General features: G+C 42.9%; 1 protein-coding gene across 2 annotated transcripts in view; it reads right to left on the reverse strand.

Moving 5' to 3' along the window:
* The window catches only part of dnai4 (dynein axonemal intermediate chain 4), a 185,495-nt gene that overhangs the window by 149,413 nt on the left and 22,243 nt on the right, over positions 1–13,839 (reverse strand). For both annotated transcript variants that reach the window (XM_085982729.1, XM_085982730.1), the window contains exons 3-4: positions 13,514–13,695; positions 2,015–2,118 (exon numbers count right to left, since the gene is read on the reverse strand). In XM_085982729.1, coding sequence (XP_085838855.1) covers positions 2,015–2,118; positions 13,514–13,695 — 286 coding nt within the window. The remainder of the gene's footprint in view (positions 1–2,014; positions 2,119–13,513; positions 13,696–13,839) is intronic.

Below are 13,839 nucleotides of genomic sequence, written 5' to 3' on the forward strand. Positions count from 1 at the left end.
CCCAGGGCCTGATAATCTACATCCTAGGGTACTTAAGGAAGTGGCCCTAGAAATAGTAGATGCATTGCTGATCATCTTCCAACATTCGATGGAATCTGGAACAGTACCCATGGATTGGAGGGTAGCTAATGTTACCCCACTGTTCAAAAAAGGTGGTAGGGAGAAAACGCGGAATTACAGACCGGTAAGCCTGACATCGGTAGTGGGGAAAATGCTAGAGTCCATTATAAAAGATGTAATAGCAGAGCACTTGGAAAACAGTGACAGGATCAGACAAAGTCAACATGGATTTACAAAAGATAAATCGTGCTTGACTAATCTACTGGAATTTTTTGAGGATGTAACGTAAAATAGATAAGGGAGAACCAGTGGATGTGGTATATTTGGACTTTCAGAAGGCTTTCGATAAGGTCCCGCATAAGAGATTAGCGTGTAAAGTTAAGGCACATGGGATTGGAGGCAAGGTATTGACTTGGATAGAAAACTGGTTGGCAGACAGAAAGCAAAGAGTTGGAATAAACGGGTCTTTTTCCGAGTGGCAGGCAGTGACTAGTGGGGTACCGCAGGGATCAGTCATTGTACCCCAGCTATTCACAATATATATTAATGATGATCTCGACAAGGGAGCCAGATGTAATATCTCCAAGTTTGCAGACGACACAAAGCTGGGTGGGCGTATGTGCTGTGAGGAGAATGCCGAGAAACTCCAGGATGATTTGGACAGGTTGGGCGATTGGGCAGAAGCATGGCAGATGCAATATAACGTGGATAAATGTGAGGTTATCCACTTTGGTGGCAAAAACAGGAAGGCAGATTATTATCTGAATGGCAATAGATTGGGAGAAGGGGAAGTGCAACGAGACCTGGATGTCCTTGTGCACCAGTCGCTGAAGGTAAGCATGCAGGTGCAGCAGGCGTTTAAGAAGGTAAATGGTATGTTGGCCTTCGTAGCGAGAGGGTTTGAGTACAGGAACAAGGATGTCTTGCTGCAGTTGTACAGGGCCTTGGTGAGACCACATCTTGAGTATTGTGTGCAGTTTTGGTCGCCTTATCTGAGGAAGGATGTTCTTGCCATGGAAGGAGTTCTGCGAAGATTCACCAGGCTGATACCTGGGATGGCAGGGATGACGTATGAGGAGAGATTGGGTCGATTGGGCTTGTACTCGCTGGAGTTTAGAAGAATGAGAGGGGATCTCATTGAAACTTATAAAATTCTGACAGGACTGGACAGACTAGATGCAGGAAGGATGTTCCCGATGGTAGGGGAGTCCAGAACCAGGGGTCACAGTCTAAGGATAAGGGGTGGGCCATTTAGGACAGAAATGAGGAGGAATTTCTTCACCCAGAGAGTGGTGAACTTGTGGAATTCTCTACCACAGAAGGCAGTAGAGGCCAATTCATTAAATATATTCAAGAAGGAGTTGGATATATTTCTTAAGGCTAAAGGGATCAAGGGGTATGGGGAGAAAGCAGGGACCGGGTACTGAATTTGGATGATCAGCCCTGATCGCATTGAATGGCGGAGCAGGCTCGAGGGGCCGAATGGCCTACTCCTGCTCCTATCTTCTATGTATCTATATAAATGCTAAATTATGGACTCCAGGCCACTAGGTCCCAGCTGAGGCTGGTTAATCTCATTTTAGTTAAGACTCTGAAATTTGTCCAAACTCAATGCAATTCAAAGTAGATACAGGCTTATTGCACAACTGACTATCATTTTGCATTAATTGGCACTATAGCCAATCTCACTCAAGGATGGAATAAGTATGGTTAGTGTCTTTTTAATTACATTTTGTCATCTTACTAAAAAACAAAGAATCTGCTGAGTAAATATGATAATAATTTCTTTGAATCAGTATCAGGACAGTTAATGGGCTTGATATTGGCAGAGATATTTTGTCCTTCAGCTGCATCAGCACTTCCCAGTTTCCCCAATACTGATTCAAGTACCCAAATGTTATATCTATAACACTGTACAGCGTATTCTGCTATGATATAAGGTGATAAATCTTACAATGTTGACTTGTGACATGTTGAACACCAGAGTCTGCAATGTCTTCCAATGAATCGGAAAAAGTGCGACTTGATCGAGAAATAGTGCCACTTTCAAAAGTGGACCTGGAGGGTAGAAGAGAAATGTTTATTTAGAACATGGATCATGGTATTAGTACAAGAGAGCTTTAATTATAACTGCCAAATGTTAAACGTAGGCGATTAGGAAATACTCCCGGTAAGTACAGCGATGGCCCAAGCATATTTTGCCTGAAATTTGCCTCTCCTATCTCTTGAATGGGTTGCTTTGTACCATGGGGTAAGTTAAAGATGAAAATTCTAAAGCAGGTTCTGATAATACTGGGAATAAAACACGGCAGAGAAAATCAGGGAAACAACAAACCAAATTTAAAAGAAAGAAATTGAAATATAATTGAAACATTTTAAAATTCCTAAAGAATAATGGAATATTACATGGACAATGAGAATAAGGGAGAAAAAATGTAAAAATTACTGGGCATCTGAGAGGCAATGAAGAGCAACAGGTTTGAACAGGAAAAAAGTTCAGTGAGACAATCCATGACATGGCTATACAATTTCCAAAATATTTCCTACAAGCCTGACATCACCTTCAAAATAAAATATATTATTTTTAAATGGACAATGGATGGTGCAATGGGTTAGACCCAGGAAGTCAAAGCTTTTGTCTTCTTTGTGTCCTGTAAGCAGCCTTTTTGAAATCTCCAGACCCACAAAATTCAAACAGGACAAATCAGAGAAGAACAAACATAGACATTAAAAGAACTGAAATAACAACAGAAAATGCTGTAAACACTCAGCAGGTCAGGCAGCATCGAGGAGAGAAACAGAGTTAACGTTTCAGGTCGAACCCTTCGTCAGTTCTGTTTTTTCTCTTGTTATTTCAGATTTCCAGCATCTGCAGTATTTTGCTATTGCATTAAAAGAACTGAGTTGCCTGTGCTCCTAGGGCTGAATTACCAGGACTTGGGGGCCACAGTTTAGAAATGCTTAGGTTAGACTGATGGGATGAATTCAATTCAGTAACATTCAGATAGGATTGCTGGCGTGGGAAGTGGATAAGTGTCACACTGGTGTGGTTGTGGTACTCCTCTGAGGTTGGGGCTGAGGCACATTTTTGAGACAGAGTAAAGGAAGCTTTATTCTAAATCTAATCATAGCGTAGTTGACTTGGGAGTGCTTGATACTGATACTCTTGGCTGGATTCTCCTCCTGTTGGCAGGGTACTGCATGCCCACATGACTCTGCCGAGAACATGCTGAACTTTCCTCCTAACACCCTCACTATCCTTGCAGGGCAGGTTAACAGCTGTAATACCACTCTTCATTTGGTTACTGTGGGAGAGAGGAAAATAGAGAAGGCTGCATCTCGTTAAGGGGCAACATTCCTTTCTGAGCAGCAGCAAAGCAGCCTAGAAATTGGGCCAAATAGTGCCCATTTTTCAGACACTACACAGATACTTCAGGCCCAAAAATGGAGGGCAGGAAGTGCACGCACACTTCCAACCAGAAGTGTGCCACCCACCATTTTGGTACAGGAGGTAGCACTCATGTCAGGAGCGCACACCGGCAGGATTTAAAGCCGCAAAACAAATTGCGCAGATAAGAGTCCTGTGCTGCATCCAGGACACGCTCACCATGTTGGACCACCTCAGCAATTCAGCCACAACATGCTGACCTCGCTCAGCACAACATTATGCTACCCAGCATAAAAGCCCCCTCATCAGCACTATTTAAAGGGATCATGTAGTACTTGCAGGTTAGTTGCTGGTTTACTATTTCTGGTTACTGTTTGACTCCTTGGCATTTTCTGCAGAGCTCTTCCACTCTTCAGAGTTCACTTTGTCTGCATAAAAAGAGATATGGCTGCTTTTGTCCGGCTCCAAACATGGGTGGTCTGGTAGGACTGTCTTTTGGAATAAAGCACGATTGGGAGCAACAAGGAAGACACCACAGAACAGGATAAGCTGCCAGAAGAGGGAGGAGGAGGAGCAGGACACTCAACAAGTGGCCATATCCACAGAGGAGCTTTAGGGAGCTCTTCTCTGACATCAACTTCACTGGTGAGCAAAGTATGAGGCACCTTCGCTTTACCAAGGAGGTCGTTACCGAGCCATGACACCTGCTGCAGCCAAAACTCGAACCTCAAACCAGATCATAGACAGGACTGCCTCTGGCTGTCAACTGTAATGATCAATAACATGTCATTCTATAGTGGACACTAGGTGGAGCCGTAGAGCTGCGTAGAGCTGCATATAGCTGTATGTATAAGACTACACTACCCAGCTGTACATATATTAAGACTACATTACCCATGAGGCACTAGGCTACCCACAAGGCAACAGTCAAGATGGCAGCCTGCACACAGGAGCACACATGCTGCATCTCTACACTGTACCTAGAGAATGTGTACTGAATAAATGACTAGCTAGAAGCTAGCTGTGTTCATAATAAGAATGTCTAGTTATTAATGAACATAAGATGGTACCAGGATGGTGAAGATCTGCTAAAAAATTGTGAAAAGCGACATGGAGAATTTGAAGCCACCAGAGCATTTGAATCCCGAGGGAAATGTCGACTACAATTGGCGGATTTTTAAACAATTCGAACTCTACATTGCTGCCATCGGATTCGGTACGAAGCCAGACGCAAGAAAAATAGCGTTGCTGCTTACAGTTGCAGGCCCACAGGCAATAGAGGTATTTAATACATTTGTATTTAATCCAGAGGAGAACAGAGAAAAATTCGAGTATGTGCTAAAAAAATTTGATGCACATGGCTCTCCCAAAAAGAATGAGACCTATGAAAGATACATGTTCTGTTCAAGGACACAGCAGCAAAATGAAACTTTTGATAGCTTTATAACTGATCTGAAACTGAAAGCACAGACATGTAATTTCTCTGAGCTGAAATTATCCATGATTCGTGACCAGATTGTGTTTGGTATTCATGATAAAAAAGTCAGGGAACGTCTGTTGAGAGAAACCGAACTAAATTTGGAAAATGCAGTGAAAATATGCCAAGCCAGCGAGCTAGCTCGAAAGCATGCGAAGACTTTCAGTGAAATCAATAATGATGCGATTGTAATGAGTAATAATGCTGCTGTCGGTGCTGTGTCCTATAAGGGGAAGAAACATGGGCAGAACAGAAATGAAAAGCAATCGGAGGATGACATTTTTAATTGTAAACGCTGTGGTTACAAACACCAGTTAAGACAATGCCCAGCGTTTGGAAAAATGTGCACAAAGTGTAATGGAAAGAATCACTTTGCCAAACAATGCTTTTCAAAAGTAAAAATGACGAAAGGGCAACAAGTTAATGTGATTGAGGACACTGATTTAAGTGAGACATTTTTTGTAGGAATGGTGTCATGTGACGATATCAAAAAAGATACAGAAAATGTGCAGCCCTCAGAAATGGACAATGCTGAACATAAAGTCAATGCAGTAAAAGTGGACAAATGGATGATCCCACTGCAGATAAATGGAGCATTAGTTACATTGAAACTGGACACTGGGGCAAAAGCAAACTTAATCAGTATGAGTGACATAAAAAATATGAAAGAAAAGCCCAAAATACAGAAAAAGTCAGTACTACTGAAGAGCTATAATGGACAGAAAATAGATAGCTTAGGTGTATGCAGACTTAAAGTGACAGTCAAAGACAAAGTGCATCATCTCATGTTTTCTGTTGTGGCTGAAAGACTTGATTCGATACTAGGTGACAAAGCTTGTGAAGACTTAGAACTGGTCAAGAGAGTCTACCGTATAAACTGTGCCATAAGCAGACCAGATGACTCAGGTGATGAAGCAGAGAGCCCATCAAGGATGAAAAGGCCAAAGGGTATCCATGTCTTCAAAAAGCCTAGTTTCTCCAAGAAGAAAGAAAAAGACTTTAAGGTCAAAGAGAAGCCAAAGGAAGAAAAGCACAAAGAGGAAAAACACAAGGAGAAAAAGTCCAAAGATATAACCGCAGCAGATGTTGTTAAGCAGTGGAAAGAGAAGAAGAAAAAGAAGCCTGCACCAGAGCAGGAAGCAGTTCCGGTGGATACTCCTTCTTCCCTCAGGCCAATCTTTGGTGTTCCATTAGCCGAGGCTGCTGAGAGGACTATGCTGAACATAAAGTGAACCAGCTGCCAGCAGTTTTTCGAGAGTGCATTGACTACATTGAGAGTTATGGCATGAAGAGTGAAGGAAACACTGAAACCCTCTCCAAGCAAAGATCGCAAGGAGACCTCGATCTATACAAGAGCAGATTGATGACAATGCCGCAACTGCATCTTGTCATTCACCGCCAGAACAATCTCATGAAGACACATCAGACTTACCCGTGTTGAGAAGATCCACACGTGAAGTAAAAGAGCCTGATAGACTTAATCTTTGAGTACAATGTAAAGCTTTGAAAATGTGTTGACTGTTTTGAAAATGTTTTTGTTTATAGAGCACTAACAAAAGTGTTACTGATATTATCTTTATTGTTTTCTTGAAAGTTGATTGATATTGATTTTGTTAAACCTCAAAGAAAGGGGGATGTAATGATCAATAACATGTCATTCTATAGTGGACACTAGGTGGAGCCGTAGAGCTGTGTAGAGCTGTATATAAGACTACACTACCCAGCTGTAGATATATTAAGACTACATTACCCATGAGGCACTAGGCTACCCACAAGGCAACAGTCAAGATGGCAGCCTGCACACAGGAGCACACATGATGCATCTCTACAGATACTGTACCTAGAGAACGTGTACTGAATAAATGAAGGAGGTAACTGAGATTCTATACACCATGAGAAACACTCATCTCCTTCCCTATTGCAGAGAGAAGCAGGACAAGAGAAACGAGGTTTCGCCTGTACAGCAGGTACAAGGTGCCATTGACTACACGCACATTGCCCTGATTGCTGCCTATCAACACCCTGAAATAGTCATCAATCAAAAAGAATTCCACTCCCCCAACGTACAACTGGTTTGCGACCACAGGCAGCGCATCTTGCAAATCTGGCAGCAGTCACCACTCTTTCATTCTGCACCAGTCCTCTGAGCCGTTTTTATTTCAACCAGTCTGCCAAGTTACAAGGTGGCTATTCGGCAACAAGGGTTATCGCCTCCTGGCATGGCACATGACTCCAGTTAGGAACCTGCACAGAGGCTGCAGATCAGGCCTACAATGAGATACATGCTGCCACAGGAACATCATCAAGTAAATAATCACCATGCTCAAGCTACGCTTCCGCTGCCTGGACCATTCTGGAGGAGCATTGCAGTAAACTGCAGAGTGGGTATCCAGATTTGTGGTCGTATGCTGCCTGCTCCATAACTTTGCTATCATGAGGGGCCAGCTCTTACCATCGCCTGTGAACCAACAATTGGAGGAGGAGAAAGAGCAGGAGGAGAGGAAGCAACCAAGAATGCCTCTGTCTGCCGGAGTTCTCAAAGTTGAATCACTCCTCGGTGAGCTGGTTTATGTCAGACCTTCCATTCCCAACAGTGCCACAATCCTTACCTCTCATCTTACAGCCACCATCAGATTGCCTTCTTTCACTCCACACTTATTGGTCTTACCCTCACTTCATTGCAAAGATAAATACCAAAACCAAATCTAGATACAAAAATGTAATCAAATAAATTATGTCATCATTTATAGAAAAAAATCTAACTATTTATCCTTGTGCATTCTCTTAGTGCCTGTCTTGCGTGTTCCTTTCCTTACCATAGTGCTTCTACGAGGTATTTCCCCAATGGCTACACCTTGGGGGGTGGAAGGCTATTGAGCCTCCATTGAGGACACTCCAGATGGCCTTGGAGGACGACCTTGAGCAGCTCCGGGCCTAGAGGATCAGCTGCAGACTGCACTATCTCGGCCAGGGCTGCTGCAGTCTGGGCTGGCTGGCTGAATGTCACCAGAAAGGGCACTGGCGGAGTGAGCAAGCATGCTGCCATCACGAGAGAGGACAGCAAGTTTGTCTCCAATAGAGCCAAGACCACTGTCCTGGGGTGGCACTGCAGCATACCTAGTGCTCTGCTGTAGAAGAGAGTGCTGGAGTGACGTGATGCCCTGAAAGGCCCTTTCAACAGTGGTCCTCAGAGCCAAGGTGACAGCCATCTGAGCTTCCACGGCAGCAGTTTGCTGATAGAAACTGTCAGATTTGTCATGAGACACAAGAACATAAGAATTAGGAGCAGGAGTATGCCCCTTGAGACTGATCCGCCATTCATTAAGATCATGGATGAACTTTTACATCGACTCCACTTTACCGCCCTATCCCCATATCCCTTGATTCCCTTAGTTCCCAAAAATCTACCGATCTCAGTCTTGAATATACTCAACGACTGAGCATTCAAAGCCCTCTGGGGTAGAGAATTCCAAAGATTCACAACACTTTGAGTGAAGAAATTTCTCCTCATCTCAGTCCTAAATGGCCGTACTTTTATCCTGAGACTATGACCCCTAGTTCTAGACTCTCCAGCCGGAGCAAACAGCCTCAGCATCTATCCTGTCAAGTCCTCTAAGAATTTTATACGTTTCAATGAGATCACCTCTCATTCTTCTAAACTCCAGAGAATATAGGCCCATTCTACTCAATCTCTCCTCATAGGACAGCCCCCTCATCCCAGGAATCAATCTAGTGAACCTTTGTTACACCCCCTCTAAGGCAAGTACATCCTTCCTTAGGTAAGGAGACCAAAACTGTGCACAGTATTCCAGGTGTGGTTGCATCAAAGCCCTATATAATTGCAGCAAGACTTCCTTACTCTTAAACTGCAACCCCCTTGCAATAAAGGCTAAAAGAAAAATCTGTTTTAGACATCCCCAACAACAAGAAGAATTTTAATATGAAAGAGAACTTTAATGATGGCTAAACCATATTAAAGTGCAAGCTGAGAAACAGGAATATAAAGGAACATTAACAGACATTTATTTATCTGTCAGACAAAGGCAGCTGGTAACCAAGGACAAATCTCGGGTTGCTATGGGATCAGTAGAACCGACTGGGGCAGTCTTGAGATAAGACCCCATTAAAGTGCAACAAGTGACATGCATTAAGAGGTAACCTTTAACCAACCATGAACAACAAGGGGAATAGGCACACCTGAAAGAACCAATCATTGAGATGTGCATGTGAGAATCATGAAGGAAGTGTGGACACAGAATATAAGAACTATTACAATATCTAGCATTTTCATGCAGTCGGCTAGGACAAACTTCCCCACATAATACTCCATTTGCCACCTTCTTAATCACTTAACCGGTCTATATCCCTTTGCAGCCTCTTTGTGTTCTCCTCACAGCTTACTTTCCCACCTAGTTTTGTATCATCAGCAAACTTGGATATATTACACTCTGTCCCCTTCACCAAGTCATTGATATAGATTGTAAATAGCTGAGGCCCAAGCACTGATCCTTGCAGCACTCCACCTGTTTATTCCTACTCTCTGTTTTCTGTCCGTTAACCAATCCTCAATCCATGCTAATATATTGCCCCCAATCCCATAGGCCATAATGTTGTAACAACCTCTTGTGTGGCACCTTATCGAATGCCTTCTGAAAAATCCAAATATACTTTATCTACTGGTTCCCCCTTATCTACCCTGCTAGTTACACCCTCAACAAACTCTAATAGATTTGTCAAACATGATTTCCCCTTCATAAAACCAATTTGATGGCTCTGCCTAATCCTATTGTGAATTTCCAAGTGCATTGTTACCACGTCCTTAATAGTTGATTCTAGCATTTTTCCTATTAATGATGTCAGGCTAACTGGCCTATAGTTCCCCGTTTTCTCTCTCCCTCCGTTCTTGAACAGCAAGGTTACATTTTCTACCTTCCAATCCACAGGGTCAGTTCTAGAATCTAGGGAATTCTGGAAGATCAAAACCAATGCATCCACTATCTCTGCAGTCACCTCTTTTAAAACCCTAGGATGTAGGCCATCAGGTCCAGAGGATGTCGGCTTTTAGTCCCATTAATTTCTCCAGTACTTTTTCTTTACTAATATTAAGTACTTTAAGTTTCTCACTCTCAATAGACCCTTGGTTCTCCACAATTTCCAATATGTTCTTTGTGTCTTCTACTGTGAAGACAGACACAAAATATTTGTTTTAACGTCTCTGCCATTTCCTTATTCCCCATTATAATTCCTCCTGCCTCTGCCTCTGAGGGACCCATGTTTACTTTCACTAATCTCTTCCTTTTTACATACTTGAGATGCTCCAGCATGGTGGGTTCCACTGCGTTGCTGATGGAGCTGACCACTTGTTCCACATTGGAAAGAATGGGCTCCATGTTCTGCGCAAAGCCTTGCGCCAAGTCAGAGGTAGTCTCCTCCATGTTCCACGACATTGTGCACAAGCTCTCTGGCAGTCTGCCTAGTGCACCAAGCATTTCTTGATGTATGCCCATTAGCCTTCTTCGGTAGCCTGGCCCATCAAGGTCTGCATCGGAGTCCTCTGCTGAAGAACTAGTATGCAGCCTCACCTTCCAGCAAGCGGACACCTGTGGTGTCCTATCCTCCTGCACTCTTGTGCCTGGTGAGTCACCATCTCCTCTAATCAAATCTCTAAGGTTATGTAGTAAACATCAAGCGACAATGATTCTGGTCTGTATTGCAATGCTCCACCAGATTTAACCAGGCACCTAAAACAAGATTTCAGAATGCCTATAGTCTGTCTATCACACATCTTGTACTACCAAGGGCCTCATTATATCAGCTGCCCCTCTCACACTGCAATATCCTTACTGGAGTCATAAGCCCTGATCACCAATCAACCATCCTGGCTTTGAGGCACGAGGTAGTGACATGCAGCCAAATCTAAGTAATATTTTCTTGGGATTATAAACCCTGGTGAGTGGGTACCTGCATGTAGGGAACAAATATCTTCTGTGATTTATCAGTCTAAGTGCCTTTAATCTAGCTTTTTCCATATCTTCATTCTCCTCTTCAAAACATAGGAATAGAGACATACACATTGGGAAATCCACATTTCCAGTTAAACTGTACTTTCTGCAGAGCTGTCTAAACAGGGTAGTAAAAGTCTTGATAAAAGCTCCAAATAGCCCCTGCAATGCGGTATCCACCGGAGGGATATTGCTGTGCTGCTCATACCCCCAGCTTATATAATGACAGTAATAATTAGGGTGATGTTTGGGACAGAAGTTGGATAAAATGCAGGAGGGTTAGCCACACGCACTTGACCACATATAAATGTAGCAAGACAGACCTGAGGAAGGCATTAAAGGGGAATAGTGCTACTTCTGGTGGAGAATTCTGTTTTATTTTAAACTTGTGGAGTGAAGGCAATAGCCATTACTGTCCCATTTTATTAAGTTTATCACCCCAAAACAGGTGGTAGATCAAAGGAAAATCCAGCCCTGGTTGTCACTGCTGAAGAATGAAACATTTTTTCACTTTTGCTAACCTACATTAGTAGCAAGCACTTCTAAATCGGGTATAGTACAGTTAGCTTCAGAATAAAGCACTCTGTGATCTTATCAAACATATCCCAGCTACAGCACAGTTTGGGTACTGTAAAATAGCTCACACTTCTGTGGCAATAATAATAGCATTAAATGCAACCTCAGACACGCAGTGATATTTTAGTTCCCATAAAAGAAAAGCAAAATATTGCGGGTGCTGGCAAACTGAAATAAAAACAGAATAAAGGGGAACATAGGAATGGGAGTAGGCCATTCAGCCCCTCGAGCCTGTTCTGGCATTCAATGAGATCATGGCTGATCTGCAATGGATCCCCACCCCAAGCACCAGTCCACACCTACTGGTGCTTCGGGTGGGTATCCCCTATCGGTACACGCTCAGCAGGGTGGACCACACTCCTGAGGTTACCCGCTTTTCTCCACCACATTCCCGGGCCATGGGAGCCTTTTCCTCTTTGTCGGATTTTCCACGTTTCCTTCCCTCTCTGCTATTCTGCTATAACCATTTACACCTCCTCTGACCCAACTTTTGTTTATTTACATGTCCCATTACCACACCCTTTTGCCTTGCACCAATCATCCCATTTGTCATTTAACCACTACAGCCCTCCACCCTATCATAGACACCCCCCCTTTGTTCTTTCCTCCCCCATCCCCCTTTCCATGGCTCTGCACATGCTTAAAAATTGTCATCTCTAACATCTTCTAGTTCTCTTGAAAGGTCATCGACCCGAAATGTTAACTCTGTTTCTCGCTCCACAGATGCTGCCTGACCTGCTGAATGTTTTCCAACATTTTCCGATTTTAGTTTCCATCCTTGAGATCATTTGGAGTAAGACTGGGAATTTAGTGCAAAATTACGAGTAGTTTTGAACTATGTGGTCATAAGCACTAGGTAACAGTGGTGACCAGTCAATATCGTTTAGTTGAAACTCTTAAAACTTGTACAGTTTTACCCCAATTCCAAATGGATGCAGACCTACAGTATAAAACCGATATTAATTTAGCATTAAGAGGAGGTAATTTTGACTAGGCAATAGTGTGACTTAATGGAAATGAAAATCAAGAATTCTTACAGGGCTTGACAGGGTAGATACAGGGAGGATGTTTCCCCTGGCTGGGGAGTCTAGAACCAGGGGTCACAGTCTCAGAATAAGGGGCCGGCCATTTAAGACTGAGATGAGGAGAAATTTCTTCACTCAGCGGGTGGTGAATCTTTGGAATTCTCTACCCCAGAGGGCTGTGGAGGCTCAGCCGTTGAGTATATTCAAGACAGAGATCGATAGATTTTTGAATATTAAGGGAATCAAGGGATATGAGGATAGTGCAGGAAAGTGGAGATGAGGTAGACGATCAGCCATGATCTTATGGAATGGCGGAGCAGGCTCGAAGGGCCAAATGGCCTACTCCTGCTCCTATTTCTTATGTTCTTATGAGAGAGATGCATAATGGACGGCTGATCCAATATTGCACGTTTCACTATTGCCCAAAGTCAAAATTACTCCCAGAGAATCCATAATGATGCTAGAATGAAAAAAAAAATCATCAGTAGTACACCAGTTGAGGTGAAATGAATGAGGAAAGTGGATTGTAGGCAAGACTCCCCATTTATGATGCACTTCATAATGTCACACAAGGTCGCAATTGTGCATAAATCTTCTGCTCCTGGGCCTTTGAAACAGTTACTATATGATACATTTACAGATATCACCTTTCACAGCATTTCAGATCATGTTACAATTCAATAGAATAAACTTCCCCTTCATCCCAACTTCATAAGAGGACTCTGCTGCATTACTGGGATATTTTAAACACAGGAGTGAGACTCATGCAATATGTGTCAAATTACTGTCAGTTTCATGCCTACTTAGAATAAGGTGGTCCCAAAAATTCCTTATAGCCAAAAGACAGAGGAGACTTATTTCATGTCAGCACCGCATTCAAAACCAGGTTCCCAGAGATTAAAGTGTAGTGTGCACTGCTAATCCATCGCACAACCATGTTTAAAAATTCAACAAAATATGTATTAAGGCAGAATGAGAAAGTTACCTGGTAAAAGGTCCGCCAAAACTAGCATTCGCAATCGTCTGGTACATTGTACCAATGAGGGCATACTCAGAAGATGCTAATTCCTGAGAGGAGAAAATTTTACTTTGCCTGGTCTGTGTAAAAGTAGCATCTAAGGTAATAAGAGGGTGAGGAGTCACATCTTTCCCAGTCTCGTCAAATACCTGGAAATGACAGACATACACCAGTATCATTTGAACATGATCAGTAGTATACAGGTCACAACAGTCGTAAATCAACTAAAAATTCTGTAACATGGAAATCCAATGTAGGGCTCAACATTATTTCTTTTTTTCCCCCCAGTTTTC

The sequence above is a fragment of the Somniosus microcephalus genome, chromosome 3 (genome assembly GCF_052327205.1).
Source record: "Somniosus microcephalus isolate GS21.2 chromosome 3, FLI_Smic_1.0, whole genome shotgun sequence".
Lineage (NCBI taxonomy): Eukaryota > Metazoa > Chordata > Chondrichthyes > Squaliformes > Somniosidae > Somniosus > Somniosus microcephalus.